The 20,135-nt window shown below is 38.5% G+C and overlaps 3 protein-coding genes across 4 annotated transcripts; 1 reads left to right on the forward strand and 2 right to left on the reverse strand.

Annotated features, from left to right (window-relative positions):
• Positions 1-1,047: 1,047 nt before the first annotated feature.
• Positions 1,048-13,482, reverse strand: LOC116178051 (kinase suppressor of Ras 2). 2 transcript variants are annotated; one of them, XM_031497332.1, is made up of 16 exons: positions 13,131-13,482; positions 12,808-13,081; positions 12,702-12,758; positions 12,380-12,655; positions 8,220-8,382; positions 8,011-8,171; positions 7,705-7,965; positions 7,541-7,659; positions 4,800-4,917; positions 4,513-4,748; positions 4,288-4,461; positions 4,051-4,236; positions 3,620-3,753; positions 3,439-3,573; positions 3,258-3,387; positions 1,048-2,546 (listed from the first exon to the last, which is right to left on the reverse strand). In XM_031497332.1, the coding sequence occupies exons 1-16, from the start codon at positions 13,314-13,316 to the stop codon at positions 2,394-2,396; spliced, it is 2,763 nt and encodes a 920-aa protein (XP_031353192.1). In that variant the 5' UTR covers positions 13,317-13,482; the 3' UTR covers positions 1,048-2,393. The 2 variants fall into 2 exon arrangements, with proteins under 2 accessions (XP_031353192.1, XP_031353191.1); XM_031497331.1 differs by having other exon boundaries at positions 7,541-7,965.
• A 2,103-nt stretch (positions 13,483-15,585) lies between these two features.
• LOC116179274 (TBC1 domain family member 7) lies at positions 15,586-17,398 on the reverse strand. Its single transcript, XM_031499029.1, has 6 exons — positions 16,903-17,398; positions 16,572-16,774; positions 16,342-16,526; positions 16,021-16,295; positions 15,845-15,974; positions 15,586-15,794 (listed from the first exon to the last, which is right to left on the reverse strand). The coding sequence occupies exons 2-6, from the start codon at positions 16,759-16,761 to the stop codon at positions 15,687-15,689; spliced, it is 888 nt and encodes a 295-aa protein (XP_031354889.1). The 5' UTR covers positions 16,762-16,774; positions 16,903-17,398; the 3' UTR covers positions 15,586-15,686.
• Positions 17,399-17,864: 466 nt separating this feature from the next.
• Positions 17,865-18,929, forward strand: LOC116178581 (G patch domain-containing protein 11). The gene is made up of 3 exons (XM_031498125.1): positions 17,865-18,025; positions 18,080-18,539; positions 18,588-18,929. The coding sequence occupies exons 1-3, from the start codon at positions 17,976-17,978 to the stop codon at positions 18,849-18,851; spliced, it is 774 nt and encodes a 257-aa protein (XP_031353985.1). The 5' UTR covers positions 17,865-17,975; the 3' UTR covers positions 18,852-18,929.
• Positions 18,930-20,135: the final 1,206 nt, after the last annotated feature.

The following is a 20,135-nucleotide window of genomic DNA, read 5'->3' on the forward strand; positions in this document are numbered from 1 at the left end:
ACAAAGTATTTACAAAATCGAATACTGCCCAGCTCTGGATGTGGATATGGTTTCCTGATTATGAATAATTATATGTAGGGTGCAATACGAGGTGGGCCCTTTACTCTCAATTCCGCCTCTGCTTCTTTACAAAATACAGCGAGTGTTCAAAAAATCAAATCGCACCTGTGCTTTCCTAACGGCGATAACACACCCTTATCTCGAAATTTAAATAGCATACGCAGCGATAATCACTCTCAACGCAACAGCCGGAAAGAAACTTACCGTAAGAAATCTTTTTAGCAAGTACTTTAGATTTACAATACAATAAACAGGGGGCAATTATTTAAACAAACTTTTAACATCTAATAATTCTGATACAAACAAAATCGACCTCGAAATGGAAACTCGAATTTCAAAAAAAAATCCACAAATTGAAATGCACATACAGGGTGTTACAATTTGATAGGTAAATTACTTACTTCGATCTTAATCTCATTATTTATTACCGAACTCATAATGTAAAAAATTTCAAATGAAGGTTTAACTTCATGTCCTGCACTCTTTTTGGTGCGTGTATCGTTAGCCGATGTGATTTCAACCAGCTTCTTACACAAGCATCTTTCTTGGGGCGATTCTGCTGATCATGCAATACCTAGGAATTTTCACCGGCTGAAAAAAAAGTACCGTCTTTTTCTTTTCTCTAGCAGTACCTTCAACTATTGCTTTCGCCACACATTCTTCAACCTCCTCACTGTTTTTGATCCGATTAGTATTTTCAGTAATATTTTATGCTACCTAAATCTCAGAATGGCAAAGTGTACACTTGGAAACCGACTTTTTTTGTCATACATAAAATGGACATTTACAAAAATTGCCAATAAATTCGTTTTCGGCTTTAACCAACGGTAGAATCCGGATAAATTAAAAGCAATACGTAAGAGGAATATTTATTCCAAATAATCCTTAATAATTTACATGAACTCTAGATCAGAATATGCCTTAAAGTAGAGACAACACACACGCATTGTGCACCGACACCGCTAATGTGTTGAGTCAATTTTAAGAAAAATTGTAAATGGACTAGAGTGACAAAAACGAGTGGGAATGCAATACAACGTATATACACAGTAGTACTTACCAAGATAATAACATCTTGACAAGCAAAAAATGTCCTTAAGTATTTTATACAATTTTCGTTAAATAAAGAAGAAGTGGTATTTATAGAATAAGGGTGCAACTAAACACTTTTCAGTCGCACTGCAACACCTTGCACAAAAATTAACGAGATAATACTAAAGGGCAGCAATGCACAATTATACGCTAAGCGAGTTAGTTACGGAAAAATTTTGTTTTCCTACGCAGAAGTGTACCTATTATTAAAACTTTGTCTTTGGATAGTACTATCTAATTTCTCTACGAGTGAAAGACAACCAATGCGAAATTGTGTTTCTTGAATGTAATGCTTCTCATAATCGTCGTTATTGTCTATTTCCGAAATTAAAGCAATGTGTTCATTTAGGTGGGGACGAATAATTAATAATATGTTAAGTTTTCCATCAAAGACTGAATGAATAGTTTTCTTACACTAACAACAAACGTCTTTATATAACACAGATAAAAGTGTAAAATGTAAAACACACATCAAGTATAATTTCTTCAATGATTGAGTGTTAGTCGAAAATAAGTCTAGGGTTACATATACCACATATTTTGAGAAAGTTTTAAATTTCAATAGATGATAATGAAAGAGAGGTAAGAATTATAAACAACAAACTTTTTGCTCAAGTTTCAGTAGTGCTTTAACCTATAAACATGTTTCCTATCGACTTCGAAACAAACAATAATAATAATAATAATAACGTAATAATTATGTAACAAAAACGTTATGTTTATCTAAATCACAGTAAAAAGTACAATACTGAGATATTTCTCCGAAGTGGAGGGGGTTTATTACATTTATCAATTGTTGAGTCAACTACCTCGAATTGCATCAACTTATTTTAATCATAATATTGTATCACAACATAATTTTTAAATCATCGCAATAAAATTTTAATGAACGCGTTTCAACAGCAAAGCTATCACCGGCGCCGACAATAAGAGCTCTGCAGTCGTAACAGCCCCAAGCGTTCTGATATTTGCCAAAAAGATTAATTTGTTATAGAAAAATGTAGTACCTAAGTTCCCCCACCACCCGCCCAATCATTCAACCTGATCTACCATTCAATCCGATTCCCACCACTAGCAAAATAGACGACCCAACAATTAACAAATATAATAAAGAATGTACGGTGTAACAGTGACCATACTTATCGTCTTATTTGTACTACACTCACGCTTGAAAGTGCTACATCTTGAGGTAAATTAAAATATAAATCAGCAACAACAGCGAGATAACCCATCGGAACGGTTTAGAAAACGGATTCGGCCGAACGCGACAGATGGATAGGATGCGATGGGCTGCGAGCCAACCTCTTCTTCGGAAGCTTATCCAAAATCGTTAGCAACCTAATAAAATCGGGACGATCGTCTGCTTTGTATGACCAACACAGCATTAAAATATCCTACAACAGAAAGGTTATGAAATAAATGCACTTTGACTGTGGCTACTTTGTGTCTAAGATCACTTCTAGAGAGTCAAATTAGTACCGACGTAGCATTTTAAAACTGGGCGAAGGTGTTTCAATACCAGCAATGATAAAGTAGGATTTTCCTTAGTTTTCGCGCACGTTATCAATTCAGTTTTTGGGGAATATTGTAATGCCAATGTATTACACAAAATAAAACAAGTATAAATTGTGCTATGGTTGGTGGAAATTAATTCTTTTCGTTGAGACCTTTCATTAGAGTACCATGAAGGATAAAACTAGTTTCACTCCCCCCCCCCCTTCCCCTCCTCCCCGTACTTTGATAAGAGGACAGAAAGAAGGGCAGTAGTTGGTAGAAAACGATTCCTTTCGTTGAGACCTTTAATTAGAATGCAAGTAGATAAAATAAATTTTTAACCACCACCCCCACCCCTCAGGCCCCGTCGCTCACTGATCTCCAAAGAGTCGCACGGGAAAGTTATAGTTTGTAGAAATCAATATATTTCTATGAGACCTTTCATTAGAATACCATGAATGGTAGAACATTTGCCCCCCCCCCCCCCCACAACCATTTTCTAAGGTTTAACTTGGCACCACTAAATGGCTACAAATGTGAACGTATTTTAGAAATAATGACTAATTTGAAACACCCCCACCCTGTATAACGGCTTGCATATGTAAACTCACCTTAACATCCCTTGACGCTTGTAAGTTAGCCAGTGGCTGCTTCATACCTTTCCCTACCTGCCATATAATCGCTTCCGGTGTTTGCCCCTTAAAGGGCCATTCGCCGCATAGTAATTCGTACCAAACCGTACTGAAAAAAAAACCTTTCTAAAAAGAGGTAGCGGATTTCACGCGAGATTACCCAAAAGCGTACACGTCGGACGACTCGCTGAACGGCAATTCGTCATCGTGCGACTGGTGCGCCTTAAGACTTCGCATGATCTCCGGCGCGAGGTAACACAGCCATCCGGCGGGAATTCCCAGCGCGTTGCTCTTTCTGAATAACGGTCGCTTAGTAACAACGAGGATGAGCGAGAACTTACCTATTGCCGAAACACAGCTTGGTCACGCTGAACAGACCGAAATCTGTAATGATGACTTTGCCGTTTTCGAGAAAAATGTTTTTACTTTTCAAGTCTTTGTGAACAATACCTTTGGCGTGAAGGTATCCCATACCCTTTAAAAAAGATTATCTGTGATATTACAAATGAAATAGCTGCGCATGATCACTGATATAATTAAAATCTAATACAACTGACGAGAGAGGGTAAGCGTCATATTCTATTGCTGCAAGAAATACATGCACTAACACAATGCAGTAGAAAAAAGTGGAGGAAAATACTATCGTTCGAAGATGAATCGAATGTAATGCAACTAATCCAAGAATGTGGTAACTGATCTAACATAGACCTTGTGTGCGGAAGAGGGTAGGAATCCTTTCGATGAAATGATTATGGAAACACTTGTCACTCACCTGTGTAATTTGCTGAGCCACAATTGTAGTCTTATTCATATTAAATTTATCTTTACGTAAATGTATATGGGTATACAGCGTCATGCCCTTACTTAAGCTCGTTACGATCGCTAACCTCGGCGGATTCATGCATGCGCCCATAAAGAGAACTAAATTTTCGTGGCGCGTCTTGCGAAATGTCGAAACCTGTTGAATCAAATTAGTTCATCTAAAAACGACGCAGTTAAGCTAATTAACCTCAATTCTAAATTGATCTAAAGCTTTCTCGTCATTTAAATTATCCATTTTAAAAACCTTTATAGCGACATCTCCGTGCCAATATCCTCGGTACACTGTACCGAACCGTCCCGTACCAATCGATTCACCAATCTTCAGCTCGTCGAACGGTATATCCCACTCTCGCATCGACAACTACAAAGTTCCACTTGCAAACGTTGCAATCGTAAACCGCGGACAACTTACGCTATTCTGTCGCGGCCACCTATGACCATCCGTGATCGTCTCCGTGTCCGAAACCTGACTGTCCTGCGAATCGACCCGTACGGGTGTCCGATCGGAATCCGTACTTCCCGAAATTGAGACGGTGCGATCGCTATCTCTCGACTGTTGCGAGCTCGTCAATTCGTAATGCAGCGCGGACGAGGCGGGTAACGGGTGGGTTTCCAATGTTACCTCCTTCGATTCCGGATAAGTGACCTCTGCAAATTCGTCGTTAAGTAAAACAAGCGAACGCGGACGCGATCGCTAACCTGGAAAATGAAACTGTTGCTTCAGACTAGAATGAGGTGTGTGACTTGGCTGTAGTAAAGCGGGACTTGACGGCGTTGAGCTGTTGCAGCTGGAAGTGTTGGAACTTGAGTCGGGAGCCTAAATTAAGAATTGAAGTTAGGAAATTTATTTCAAATAACGTAGAGGGCGTGGATATTTCTTCTTTCTTCCTTTTACTGATGATACATTTTTGGTTATATTTATATAGTGTCTTGATTGTGTGAGATTTGCCCTTGCCACAATATGATGCAAGTTATACGTTTCTAACAATTCGCGATTGTCTTCACCACACAGTTTCATTATAAGGCAGTTATGAGTACGAACACATTCAATGCAAATAAACAAGCAGATATTTACATGCAGGTATGGGTACAGTTAACAATCAGTTTATTGGCAATGAATGTGCATGAACTTGGGTTGCGCCCAACACTATCCGAGCTGAGAAGTTGGAGACACATTTTGATACTGTATAATTTCTTTACACATCACGTTCGATCTACTTACACTAAACTAGTTCAGTGGGACTCGTTACGAGTATTCCGATGAGTATCATGACAATTCCATAACCTATCATTCCGGAATTGTGAACTCATTGACAAAGATCTTCACTCATTTGTAATATGCTTTCAAGTGGTTCCCAACCTGCAAAAGTCCCTGATTCCCTGATATGCCCAGCGGGGTCAAGGGTGAGATCCTAGCGCGATAAGTATGGAAATAAAAACACTTTTTAGAAATTGAGCGCGAAATTTATATAGCTTATATGCTTCGTATTGTCGGACCACTCCCAAAGCACTCGAAAATAACACTTTCTCCACAGATCACCAGTTGAGAACCACTGCTTTAAAGCCAAAGGTATGTCTTCAATCTGTTCCAAGGGCGCGAGATAAAATGACAGAACTCATGCACCTCAGCTATCGCTTCATATATTTCCAGTGAGGTGAAAGACAGTGTTTTAAGGTATTCACTCTTCCAGAATATTATGGGGAGCGAAGCAAGGCAACCTTTGCGAAGTTAACTCGCTCACCTGTAATTTAGCGCAGGGTGTATTGATTTGCGTTATTCGAATACGCGTTGCACCTCGAAAGAAAGTTAGCGTGAACCGGTTAGCGGAGTTAAATGCGTCACCTGTAATTCAGCGCAGGGTATGTTTCATTCGTGTTAGCAAATTTCACGTAGGAAAGTGAACAAAGTCTTGTCACTCACCTCTAAATTTCCGTAAGTAGATTTTATTTTGTGCTAAAAAAATTTGCGCCAAGCCGCCAGCGCAATTGAAAACTACCTGTACAATTGGTAGTAGAAGAGAATTTTACCCATGTCCTGTCATTTTTTTTAATGTATAAAATAGTGGTCGGTTATTTTTGGGAATTTGCATATTGGCTTAGTTTAAAGTAATTTAAATCTTTCCTGAAGGAATCGGCCCATGAGAATTATTTGCATGAGCAGATTTTTAGTTCAATTTTAGGATCAAGTGTAAGCCAATGTTTTTGATATAATAAGAAAACATGGCTTTGTGCGTTTCATATAATTGAGACGGAAGTATCGGCCCCACAGGTTGATTATCTTCCAGGAATGCGTTTTAGACCCCTTAGGGCACAATGAAAACATGGAACTAAACATAATCTTTGTAACGGTTGGCCGCTTTGCAGTTTCAAAAGTTTTATTTTCAAATTTGAATTTTGTTCAACATATACGCTTCATACGAAACATGAACGTGAGTAGGTATAGCGATAAAACGCACGCAGTTCAGAACGGTGTCAGGGTGTTATCTTCAGCGATAAAGCCTTTAATATGGAGAACATGACACCGAATTATTATTTTAAGAATTTCAGTTTCCTTGGGCAGTTAACGACGGATCTTAGATTCCAATAGTAAGTGAAAACAAGGACATAACGAGTTCCAAATATAGGTGTTTACACGTTATCAGTCTTGCAGCGAGCAAGTATACAGCAGTCGTTGCTCCTGGAAAATTCCAATTAGGCCTAGGTGTTAATTGAAGTTTGAACGCCCCTGATTGGATAAGCATAATTAATGGCTGGCGCGCTTAAAAAACTTGAAGTTTGATGTCGATGCCATATATTTCCGATTACTGCAGAAGTTTTAATTTTGAATGCGTTCCATATTAGGTACGCGAGCCCTCCGGAATCTCCTAGTTCCCTCTATACAGCATTAGCAGCACACACATGTAATTATTTTGGATTGTTCAAACCCGCTCTCTTATATACTAAACCAGCAAACACAGTAGCAGACCTGACACCTAGGTGTCGCCATGTTGTACAGTATACTTCAGTTCATGAATTTCTCACCAGATGAGCAGTGAATGTTTTATTTTAACGGATCTGATTGATGTCAATGAAAATTCTGATAAAACACAAATTGACTTACATTTAACTCAATGTACAACACAATTTAGGAAACATCTAACAGTATGTACATCGGCGGATGCGACAAAAAAAGGTATGACAACAAACACTTCCAACTATCGTACCTGATCGAAATCTCCGTTTTCATTACAAAACTCCATTTTCCCGTAACACCTTGTAAAATCTTTCATACACTTGCCATGGAGAACTTTCTTGATTCTCTTGCAGTTCGTCTGCACAACGATCTCAATTATTAGAAACGTATATCGCCAACTTGCAGTTATTTACAGAACTCGTGTATACAATATTGTAATACCCCGAGACGATTTTTAACACAAACAATTGAAACATAAATGGCTTACCGGAAATGGTGGAATGTTAATCGACGGTTGCGGATGAGAATGTTTGCGTCCTTTTAGCGAATTAATTAAGTTCTTCGTGTTACTGGCACGGCCCGTGTTAGGAGAGTGGAAAGTTGAACCTAAAATGCATTTAAGCGAATGGTTATGGCAAACGTGTGTCAAACCTTGCCAATTCTTCTTAAACTCGTCTAATAACTCCGGTGGTAAACCGCAAGATGGCGCTACCTTCTCCTCGCATTCGCGATGACATTTGTATTTGCACTCCTTACACTTGAGCCCCGCGCCGAAATATATCGGCTTCGAGCAATAACCGCACGTCGCGACCATCTTGAACGTCTTGGTAAAGCGGTGCGCTATTTGATGACCCATGCCGCGCCCTACCGTAGGCGTACGCGGTGACTTCGGTATTTGGAGACTTGTAGCAGCTAAAAAACAATTAGTACATGCGAAGACATCCGAAGAGAACTTACATTTGTAGCTGTTGTCGTCACTATCGGTTCCTGTATTGTTGTAAGGTGGCGATTTAATTGGACTAGTGAGAATGGGACTAGCGTAACCGGTCATCGTATCCGGCCCGGGTTCCGTCGGTAAACGGGCCCTTCTGCTTACCGTACCCAACCTGTCGTTTGTGCTACAAGAATTTTTTTAGTGCCTTTGGCACCAAATGCTTTTGACTTACTTTGCGGGATTGACTCCGCCGTTATCAATTTTCGAATTGGCCAATTGGGACTCGTGCGATTTGCTTTTGGTGAGTGGATAAGAGTCGGGAAGTAGGACGCCAGTGGTCTGGATACCGGTTAGATGCTTTCTTCGAGGCGGTGGGGTTGTTGGGAATTTTAGCCCTGAGAATAAAAAGTGCATGTCAAAAAATGGGACGAAACAATCTTACTGGCTCCTGCACAAAGAATTAATTCCAGGAACAAATCCAAGTGCCCTCCACTGAACTACGCCTATTTTAATAAAGACAACCACAATGTTCATGGTAGATCATTAGGGTTCTCATGCACTACCCCCTTCCCTCCATGCGGCAGCAGGTACAAGGGCAAAGGCGGGGAGACAGTGCGCATATTGAACGCACAGTGGAATGGAATCAAGGCAATTTCTCGATTATTTTCCCGAGGGGTAAAGAGAATTTTTTAGAACGTTAAGTTGCCCCCTCCCATTTTTTGAAATTTGTTACGTGATCCCCTAACTTTAATTAAAGTGGCGCAATCGAGCCATAACCAGATGGTGTAGATACCAGCTACATAATAAGTAGGGGGCTACGTACATTTGGTCAGTCTCAAATGTATTTTCGGATTCCTAAAAAACGGCGCGGAATTAGCCTGAATTAATTAGAATTAACGTGAATTAATTACAATTAACATGAATTAATTTGAATTATCGTGAATTAATTTCAATTAGCGTGAATTAACATGAATTAACGTAAATTGATTTGAATTTGAATGTTTGGTGTACACGAAAAATGGTACTTATTCTCCTTAAGAAAAATTCGTTTCTAAAAAATCATCGAAACCTGATAAAATTGCCCTTATAAATCTCCAGAAAATTCGCTTCAAAAAATTTGGTTGCGCTTAAAAAATCGCCCTTGGATCGCCCTGGATCCCTAAAGGCTTGTTCTCGGAAAAGTTTCTCACTGGAGATATTCGCTATAGAAAAATTATCATCCTGAAAATGTAGCCTCGAAAAAATCACTATTGTCCAGGCTATTGTCTTATCTTCAGACTTGTTCCCGAAAAATTTCTTCTGGGAAAATTCGCTTCCGGAAAATGTAGGCTTGAAAAAGTCGCCTTGGGGATATGCGCACCGGAAAATTCTTTCCTGGAATAATTGTATAACAAATTTTTGTCCTGGAAGTTTAACCTGGAAAAATTCGCCCTTGGAATATTTGACATTAAAAACACCCTGGAAAAATTCGCTATTGAAAAATTCTTGTCCAGAAAATTTAAACACCAAAAAAACGTTCTTGGAAAACTTTTCCCTGGAATACTTGCCTGAAAAATTTGCCCTCAGAAAATTTAGTCTCGAAAAAATTTCTGTTGGAATATTTGACCCACAAACACTCGTCCTGACAAAAATTTGCCCTGGAAAATTCATTTCTCGAAAATCGCCGATTCCTGTAAAAAAATCGCTCTTAGAAATCTCCTGAAAATTCGCTAGAAAAAATCGCTCTCATAAAAAAAGGCTCGAAAAAATCTACCTTCGCTAGAATACTTGCGTGAATAATTCCAGAAAATTTGATGAGCTCTAAAAATCGCCCCTGGAATATTTGACCCCTGAAGACTTGTCCTCCGAAAAAAATATACGAGACAAATTCGCTATGAAAAAATCGCCTTTTTAAAATTCTCTATGGAAAAATTCTCGTCTTGAAAATTTAAGATTGATAAAATTGCTCTTAGAAAATTTTTCCCTGGAATACTTGCGTGAAAAATTTGCCCCCAGAAAATTTAGTCTCGAAAAAATCTGCGTAGGAATATTTGACCCACAAACACTCGTCCTGGCAAAAATTGTCCTGGAAAATTCATTTCTATAAAATCGCCGATTCCTGTAAAAAAAAATCGCTCTCAGAAATCTCCTGAAAATTTGCTAGGGAAAATCGCTCCCATAAAAAAAAGCTCGTAAAAATCTACCTTCGCTAGAATACTTGCGTGAATAATTCCAGAAAATTTGATGCGCTCTAAAAATCGCCCCTGGAATATTTGACCCCTAAAGCCTTGTCCTCCGAAAAAAATATACGAGACAAATTCGCTATGAAAAAATCGCCTTTTTAAAATGCTTCCGTGCAAGATTCAACCCGTAAATTCATACAGGGAATATTCGCCTCTACGTAATATTTGCGTGAAAATTTCACCCCCAACAATTTTCGGAAGAGTTCTTCCTGGAAAACTTCTTTCCTAAAAAATTCGCCTACCGAATAAAGTCGTCCTTGGAATATTTCACTCCCAAAAACTACAAGAAAAATTGTTCTGGGAAAATTCGCTATGGAAAAATTCTCTTCCGAAAAATTAACCTACGGAAAATGTAGGCTCCCAAAATTGCCCTTGAAACATTCGTCCAGAAAAGGAAATTCGTCTAAAGAAAATGTTGAAAAAATTATCTTTCGAATATTTGGTCAAAGAAAAATTTGCGTTGGACGTTTATGCCCTGGAATACTCGCTTAAAAAACTCGCCCCGGAAACTTGCGTGGAAAACTTGGCCCCAGAAACGTCAAAAAATCGCCCTTGAAATATTTGACCCACAAAAATTGTCCCCTCAAAATTCGTCTTGGAAATATTTGTCGTGGAAAAATTCATTTCCAGACACAACAACAAAATAGGCCTTGGAATATTTGGCACGTTTTCGTCTCCAAAAAATTCGCCCTGGGGAAATTCTCTATGAAAAAATTCTCGTCTTGAGAATTTAAGATTGATAAAATTGCTCTTGGAAATTTTTTCCCTGGTATACTTGTGTAAAAAATTTGTCCCCAGAAAAAATCCGCCGTTGAAATATTTTACTCGCAAACTCTAGTCCTGGTAAAAATTTGCCTTGGAAAAATTCTAGATGGAAACAACTTTGAATGTTTGGTGTACACCCTTCTGTGTTAATTTGACCTAACGTGAATTAATTAGAATAAACGAGAATAATGACAATTAACGTGACTCAATTTGAATTAACGTAAATTAATTTGAATTTACGTGAATTAATTTGAATTTACGTGAATTAATTTGAATTTACGTGAATTAATTTGAATTTGAATTTTTGGTGTACACTAAAATTGGTACTTGTTTCCCCCTAGACTGACGTTTTATAATTTGACAAACTTGGGCGCCATATTTTTTTTGTTATCTTATTTATTTTTCTATTCTTTTTTTTCTTTTTTTTTCTTTTTATTTTTATTCTATTTTTATTGTTTTTTTTTTGTTCTGTTTCTATTTCATAATTTTTATTTTATTTGATTTATTTGTTTATCTTCATAATTTATAAATAAAAATATAATTGTTGCAATTACTATCACTTAAATCTTGTTTTGTAATAAAAATGCTTTAAAAAGTTACTAAAATGCTAATCTAACTTCAAAAATGCAAAATATGCACTATTTTCTTTGCGACAATGTTGCGACAATGTGATTCATTTTTGTTAGTTCGTGTAAATTATTGTTTTATTTTGAGTTGCATACAATATTTACATAATGCATAAAAGCATGAAATCCGGTCCCTAGTCATTATGCTAGAAAGAGAAAACCACAGCCAGCTACTACCAGATCAATTATTGGAAAGTCCCTGGGGCAGAACTGGGTAATGAATGAGGAGTACTTCGAATACTGCCCACTTTGGCGCTAGATACATCTAACATGGAAAATAGCCTGGGGTGAAACGTAATATATTGGATCTTTAAGGTCGTATTATGGAATCTCAAGAGTATTTCAGTTTTTGAGTTACTTAAATGAGAAAAATCATTTTTATCATGTTTACTTTGTACTAATGTACCCATACAGGGTGTCCAATGACCAATGGTGGCTATATATAGGTATCTCAACAAGGAAACCTTGGATTTAAAGCAGGTGCAACCATGGATGTGTTGTGTTTTGTTCAAAATGGAAGTAAATTTAGTTTAGTTTTTCTTTACCTTTAGATCCCACTCACTCTGAACACAAACTTTTGCAGTATGGTAAAGTGGGTCAAATTTCAAGGTCTAAGCACCCAACCTACTACCAAAGTGCTCATTATTATTTTCATAACATTTGTCTTAATAATTATCCCAAAAAGCACCGGATATACGCCGGCCTCACAATCAACACAACTCACATCCTCTGTAGATACCCGAAAACGGTATGATTCACCCCCACACAAGGCCACCTACCTTTCCCGCGGTTTTGATAGGGAGGCGTTAGAGGCGGTCCAACATCAGAATGAGCATTCAAAGACGTGATACTAGACACCGAAGGTGATGCCGGTATTACAGCTCCCCTATTATTGTTCGTCAGGCAATCCTCGGATGGGACCGACGCTCTAGTCGCACGCGTCCGCGCCGCCTTCGGCGACAAACCCATCACCTTATGAGGATGGTGTCTATCCCACGAGTCCCACGACAGATGTGTCTCGGTTCCCTCGTTATTACCCGGTCGCCGAAGTACCTCTACGGGGCGCAAATTAAACACTCACAACTCACAAACAAAACTCACCCATCATTAGCGTAATATTTATCGACTGACCGGAGGAAACGAGTCGCATAATGTTACCTGAAAAGACAATCAAAGATTTGGAATGGACGGTTTAAGTGTGGCCTACCGGTGTATCGTCGCAGATTGTGTAAAGCACGACACAGCCTGCTAAGCTCTTCGGGCCGTGCGTTCTTCTCAGTCAGGATTGTTTTCAGTTCGTGTTCCGACTTCTCCTGTAATTCCTCGACGGAACTTATTCGTTGGCAGATACCTTGAATAGAGGTTAAACTTAAACCTACAACTTGAAGCCATTGTGTTAACGAAGGCAGGTGAGTAACAACAAGAGATCGGAGCCCCGCTTTCGCTACAAGCTGATTCGAAAACAACTTGATCAATTTTCCCTGCAAAGGAATAAGTTTGACAACTATCAGCTGATCACTAGCGCAATACCTCCAATGTTCGTATTTCCTGCTGCGTTAATTCCACGCTCGTAGCGCATTGCGTCCGTAATCCCTCTAAACGTTCGGCGGAGACATCAATCATGGATTGTACGATATTTAAATGATCCAATAATTCGTGGTCTGGATCTCGTTCGCCGTCCACCTCCGGCTCCACTTCTTCCTCATCAGCCATCATAAATATCACAGATCAATTACGAACTATTATTTACAACTATTTTCAACAAGACAAATATATACATATTTAATACATTTTACAACTTTACACCGAAACCATCGTTTTAAAGAAACACAACTTCCTTGCAACGTCTGCCATCTTGAAAGCTCACAAATAGACAACAAACGAGCTTAGCTCGCGCGCCAAATTCAATTCAAGGTCAAAAAGCTCCAGAATATTTCGAACCATTTCCATCTGCGTGTATCTTCTTTTTTTACCAGGTCATTTGTTTAAATTGCAATCTTTCGCATACTCAAAGACCCGTAAATTGCTTAATAAAAGAGCTTTATTTCAAAACTCTGAAGTTCCGAGTTAAATACTTAATTATGTGGCCCAATGTTTTTATTATTAACATATGGGCAATTGTTATCGTACGTAGGTATATAATCACCATTAATTCTTTTCCCAAATGTTATAAACTTTACATGAACACTTTGTACCTAATGCTATTTATACTATATAGTTTAAATTAGATTGCGTTTTTGAATGTTAGATCAATTGTTGAGTATAATTTTGCATATTTTCAGGACCATATAATGTTGGAGCGTAGGAGTTAGTGAAAAATAGGTAGTTCAGGAGTCCGAAAGTTCAATCTTCCGCCGTGAGTCGGTATACCTATATACATTTGTCCGTAAAAAGGTAAAGATTTACTTACGAAAACCATAGTGTAAGAATACACTAACCTAAAACCTAGGGCGGTGGGCCTATAGGCAGAGTTGGACTGGGTCACCTATGGTCACTGAATTAAACTGGGTCACTGGGTTACGTCATACTCTCTTCAGTTAGACCCAGTTTGGCCCAGTGACCCGGTTTGACCCAGCGACCCAATTTCACCCGGGGACTCAATTTGACCCAGTAACTTAATATGATCGAATAACGCAGTAAGTCAGTGACCTCGGTTCAAGTGTACAGATTATGAAATAAATGAAACTTAATGCTGGTTTGTTGAAAATAATACTCGATTGCTTGACAACTGCCATTTCTGTGATGTTTGCTTTACTGCCGTAAAAAACTTTCCATGTCCCGAATTGTATTATAGTAATGTTATTTCTAAACAGTTCCCTCCTTGCGATCATTTCTTTGCTTCAGGGCTTACCAGTTGCTTAGTGGTGTTCATTCACATTTAATTTTCTTCTACTAGTTATAGCTTAATCCAAATAAATCTTTTCTCTAAATACTTTCATTGACTACTTGACTATACAAACTATAACCAAATGCGTTTTGATTTTTTAGGTATTAGTTCTCTTGAATGAAATTGGGCTACGTGCTTATTGGCGAATATTATTGAGGAAGTTTTTTTTTAAATTAAAAGTTACTTGAAATTGTTTTGGATGACAAAATTTAAATACCAATACAAACCTAATGCTATAAATTTGAAGAAAAATTAACCTTAAGATATTCCGGATACCTAACAATAATTTAATTACTGGGTCGCACCGGATTCAACTGGATCAACTTAGGGGTCAACGGTTTAAAACTGGACCACCGGGTCAAGATGGGTCACCGGGTAAAGCTGGGTCGAGATGGGTCACTGGGATCAAGCTGGGCCACAGGATCAAACTGGGTCACTGGGTCAAGCTGGGTCACCGGGTCAAATGGGGCACTCTATGATGCTTGACCCAGTCCAACTCTGTCTATAGGAATGTATATTAAAGAAATATTAATTACTTCATATGGTTAGATACAGCTGCCACTTTTATCCATATGATGTGCTGAAATGATTGAGGATGATTCGCCCCCGAAAATTCGCCCCTGAAAATTCGCCCCCAAGTAAATTCATCCCAAAAAGATTCGCCTGGAAAATTCGCCCCCAACAAATTCGCTCCTGGAAGATTCGCCCCCGGCGATTCCGCTCCCGTAAGATTCGCCCCATGAGATTTATTAATCCTCGGAGGTAACAGGGCCAGCAGTTCATAAAATGAATTTTGTTTAATATATGTTACCAAACCATATGTTTGCCCTAGGTACCTATAGATTACATTTTTGACTTGATGGAAATTGCAGTTGCACCCAAAAAATTGTGGTTCGGCTCAAACTGTCTTCCTTAAAAAAAACATATGTCTGCACTCATCTGCAGGACACATCCTTTTGTGATTTTTGAGCGAAAAAAATGCCAAATTCTTTAGGTTGTGCGAGTGCCATTAAGGTCAGCTCACATCTATTGAACGTCAAAAATTAGTTGATAGACAACAACATAAAAAAATTTGCTGTGGCTAGTAATAAATACATATAAGATGTCACTTGATACTTTTCTATTCGTTTTTTTATTACATTAGCTATAAATAATACTTTTCAATTGTTTGTAAAATAAACAATAGGGGATAACAAAATTTATGTATTAGCTGGTTTGGGTTTATCATGAACCGTGAGAGGACTACCATGTTGTTGCCACATTTCTATGGCCTTATTGGCTATTATTTCTGCAGTTTCCTCTGGTAACTGGAACAAAACTGTACTTATTTGAGCGATAGTTTATCCTTAACACTTACATTTGAGATACACTCCATAGCGTTTCTTGAATCAGTACAACGCAGAAGTTTGTGCCTCTGGTTTGTTAGAAGGATTATCACAACAAATACTAATATCGAACAGGAACCACCGCAGAGTTTGTCCCAGATCCTAGTTATTTCAAGTTTGAATAATATCAATAACACAATAGAGATACCTTGCTAGAGCAGTTTCCTTGAGCAACCCAGCAAAAGAGCTATCAAACCATCGTTCTATCAGAAAGTCATTTATAATTTCGCACTTCTTCAAGTGCTTGTAAAGTGTACTGTCTTCCTTCTCTAACAGAGCATTTGTAGCTTCTATAAGCTTAGGTATATCTTGCTTGAACCTCTGGGTATTTGCATACAAACACTTTGCAAGCCAATACAGATCGGCATCATCTTCAAAGAACTGTTGCAACGACTGAACAATTTGAGTAAACCCATTCTCTACCTACCCATAAAACTCACAAGATATGAGCACAACTCCTTCGACTTACCCTCAAGTTGACACTAAACCTCAACTTCTTCGTCTGCAATAAATACATGGCGTACATCAACTGCGGTTTACTCATTGTCGAATCGACAACGCGCATAACGTGCAGAGAGTGAATCATATTTTTGCATTCTTGTCGTCTTTGATCCATTACAAAAGGATGGCAATTCACGTGCGGGGGAATAATATCTAAAAATTTAAATTCAAATAAAGCCCGCCCTGCGGAACACCAACCTAACAAAACTTTCCACACCAAATTTCGATAGACCGAAGGGACCGAGAAACGCAAACAGAATTGTTTCAATTTTACACGATCCAGCGTTTTTTCCTTTAGCAAAATCTCCAACGACTTCTTCTCCTCCACACTCTTAAAACCAACCTTTTCGTAGTATGCAGATCGAAAGTTTCTTTCATCGACGGCCATCTTTGTTTACATACTATCAATACAATACAGTGTGATTCAAAAAAGTAACATTTATTATTTATTAAAAAACGTTCATATGACCTTCGTAAAGAGGTTTCAAATAAACTATTATTTACAAAAACATTCCAAAAATTAACGTACCAGGTACAGCTAAGTTTGGTTACGATTACGGCAGTTATGATGTATTCTTCGGTTATTGTTATAATAATAAGCGTATACGGGGCCGTTACAATAAAAGCAATTTCCCACTGGTCGATGTCGCACCATATCTTCCTTAAAGTGTGTCCTGAGACCTACAACGTCCGGTGCAAAGAACAACCGGCACTGATCGCAGTAGTAATCGTTGGCAACTTGATATTCTCGGATTAACTTTGGGTCCTTTGGTTCAGTAAATCTGCGATGGACTGCATCGAATTCGGTTCGATTCGCCCTGCCGACAACGTTTTCTAGTGCTTCCGGAATCCTTTCTTCCTGAGAACAATTTTCTATCACTTTCTTGTCCATTTGTTGGACTTTGTCATGTAAGCTCTACATTATTTGATGCACTGCTTCTTTACATGTTTACATTAATCAGGAAAATTGCATAATAATCGCCCTTGGATTCTATAAAAAATTTAGATGGAATTTTATACAAAGCTACGTTGCCAGTTTGTTTGTAATATATTATAACGATATATACAGGGAGGTCGAGATTGTAAAAATTAAAAATCTTACATTCCGTAAGCACCAAAATAATATCTTAGCACAGATAATTTTATCTGAGGCCATAGTAAGAGCCTAGACAGCTCAAGCAAGTGTCATTTACTATAGAGACGCTTTTTGACTTTTTGTACAATTCAACTATATTATTTTCGTATTTTTGTAGTTTTTCTCTGTAACGTAGATTTACCTCTTGTAAAGTCGATTCGGGGACATACTGTGCAACGCCCTAGAAATGGCCTTAAAATGCTCTAAAATGTATTAAATGCCCAAAATGCTAACAATATGCATTTATTACCAAGGTTTATTGTTCGTGTCCTTTCAGTTTGTGATTAGTGTAAGTTCTCTTCGACTTTTATCGTTTTTATCGACATACTGTATGAATAAAATTAGTCGAGCAACTGGCAACCGAGCAATTGAGTTGAAAGATAAAGGTTAGGTAGGAAAAAAGTTAGGTTATGTATTTATTGTTATTTTTCTTCTTGGTTTTTAAATAATTCCACAAGAAATACAAAATGTCAGATTCTGAGGAGGATTATATGTCCGATAAATTATTGTTGGGAAGGTAATTAATTTCTTAACAGGCGTACACAAGATTCATGTGCGACGTACGTTTTAGTGAAAAGGACGACATCCGTCCCGGCCTTTTATTCAATAGTACTCAAAAGAGAAGTCACGAGCTATACAAGCAAAAGCAGGAGTTGGTGCGCAAGAAACCGAAACGCTATGCCGAACAGGAGACCGAGACTCGAGATAAGGGTTTGAATACGGCTATTGCGGAGGACAACAAGGGCTTCCAGCTGCTTCAGAAGATGGGGTATAAGTCGGGCAGCGGTCTGGGGAAAGCCGGCGGTATTACGAAACCTATAGATATTAAGGTGAAGCAGGGCAATAGCGGGTTAGGTACCGAAACTCACTTTGACGAACTCGCACGGGCACGCGTCGCCTTCGCGAAGAAAGCGGGTAAGAAACAAGAGGAAGCCTTTCAAAATACAAATTTGGAAAGGCGCAACATGTTTAGATTGAACAAGGATTATTTTAAAGCGCAAAGAACTTGCGAGGATTTAGATTTTAAACACGTGAGTAAATTTAGGACATTTGCAATTATTAACGAAAGATCACCGTAGGAAGTTAAGGAACCGGATAAACCGTGGTTTTGGACCAAACAAACTATGGATGCGGTTAGGAAGAAAAACAAACATTCGGACTCGGAAAGTGAGAGTGAAGATGAGGAAGAGGAGAGACCAACAGAAGCCGCCTTAAATGAATTAATAAATTATCTGCGAGCTGTATATGGCTATTGTATTTATTGTTGTGATTTCGTTGAGGATATACAAGATCCATCAGCTGCCTGTCCAGGACTTTATCGGGTGGATCATGATGATCTCTAAAGTTGTATCACAGATTACACTAGGCTAATCTGTGGTTGTATATTGAAACATTTTACTTAATTAAATATGTAAGTCTAAGTTGTGTTTGGTTTGGGTATTGCGGTGGGTATCTTCAGAGTATATTAAATAGAAGCCTATGCTTGAGTCAGGAAGGCTACCAGGTCTAGCTGGGAAGCTTCCCCATGGTGGACACTTTTGTAAGTTCTACAGCCTCGGGTCAGGACAAGAAAACTTGCCTAAGGGCGTAAAGGATCTAGAAAGAGCCCTATAAAGATCTAAAAAGTTGCATAGAACCTTCAACTACTTGGAGGAAGCGTTTTTTAGCGCATTTTTGCAAATTTATTTGTAAAAAGTAGTTTTTAATCTCACTTTGGCTGGCTGGCTGGCTGCCAGCAAATGCGGGCGCGTAGAAGAACTTGTAGAAAGGCAACAGGTGTACGTGTATCTACAAGGTCGTGTAATTTGTCAACCTTAGGGACAGGGCTACATGATGTGGGGTTGGCGACATCTGGGAGTCATCCTCGAGCGTAGTTTACTAACGTGTAGGTTTTTCAGTTTTTTCCTATCTTCTACTACAGTTTTGGTCTGATTCTTTGGTGTCGTCGAAAAGATGTTGTAAAGGCGCACAACGATCCGGCGTAGCGGAATTTTGTTTTTTGTCCTAGGGGCGAAATAAACGACCTTTTGCAAGGCGCGCGCGCGCGTCTCCGAGAAGTAGTCAACTTCGGGCGCCTTTTACCTTCCGTTGCGAATTTTGTCACGCGGTTTTACGTTTCGTAAATCGCAAATCGCTGTCTCTCTTATCCCGGTATTTCGGGATCCCGCAATCCCGGTATTGCATTCCCTAGTTTCTATGTCTATAACTTTTTATTGAGATGTCTGATCGAAAAAGTACGAATTGTTTTGGATTCTACGCACCAAAATTTATAAGAAAAAGTGTTTTTTCGAGAAATTTTGGTGCAGTCGATTTTTGGTAGAAAAGGAAGCCTTTTTTTTAATCTCTCAAAAAAAATTGTCTCAGATCGACCCGGAAAAAAATTTTTCTTATAGAATGTGGCCTGTAGAATCCATAATTTCAAACAGTTCCTTCATTGGGCTACTAGTTAAAAAATTACAGCCCTTTGAATTTTCTTTCGAAATTGGTTTCTAGTCTTTAACTTTTTATTGTCGAGAAGTCTGATCGAAAAAGTACGAATTGTTTTGGATTCTACGCACCAAAATTAATAAGAAAAAGTGTTTTCCCGAGAAATTTGGATGCAGTCGATTTTTGGTAAAAAAAAAGGA

Source organism: Photinus pyralis, unplaced genomic scaffold, assembly GCF_008802855.1.
Source record: "Photinus pyralis isolate 1611_PpyrPB1 unplaced genomic scaffold, Ppyr1.3 Ppyr1.4_LG8, whole genome shotgun sequence".
Lineage (NCBI taxonomy): Eukaryota > Metazoa > Arthropoda > Insecta > Coleoptera > Lampyridae > Photinus > Photinus pyralis.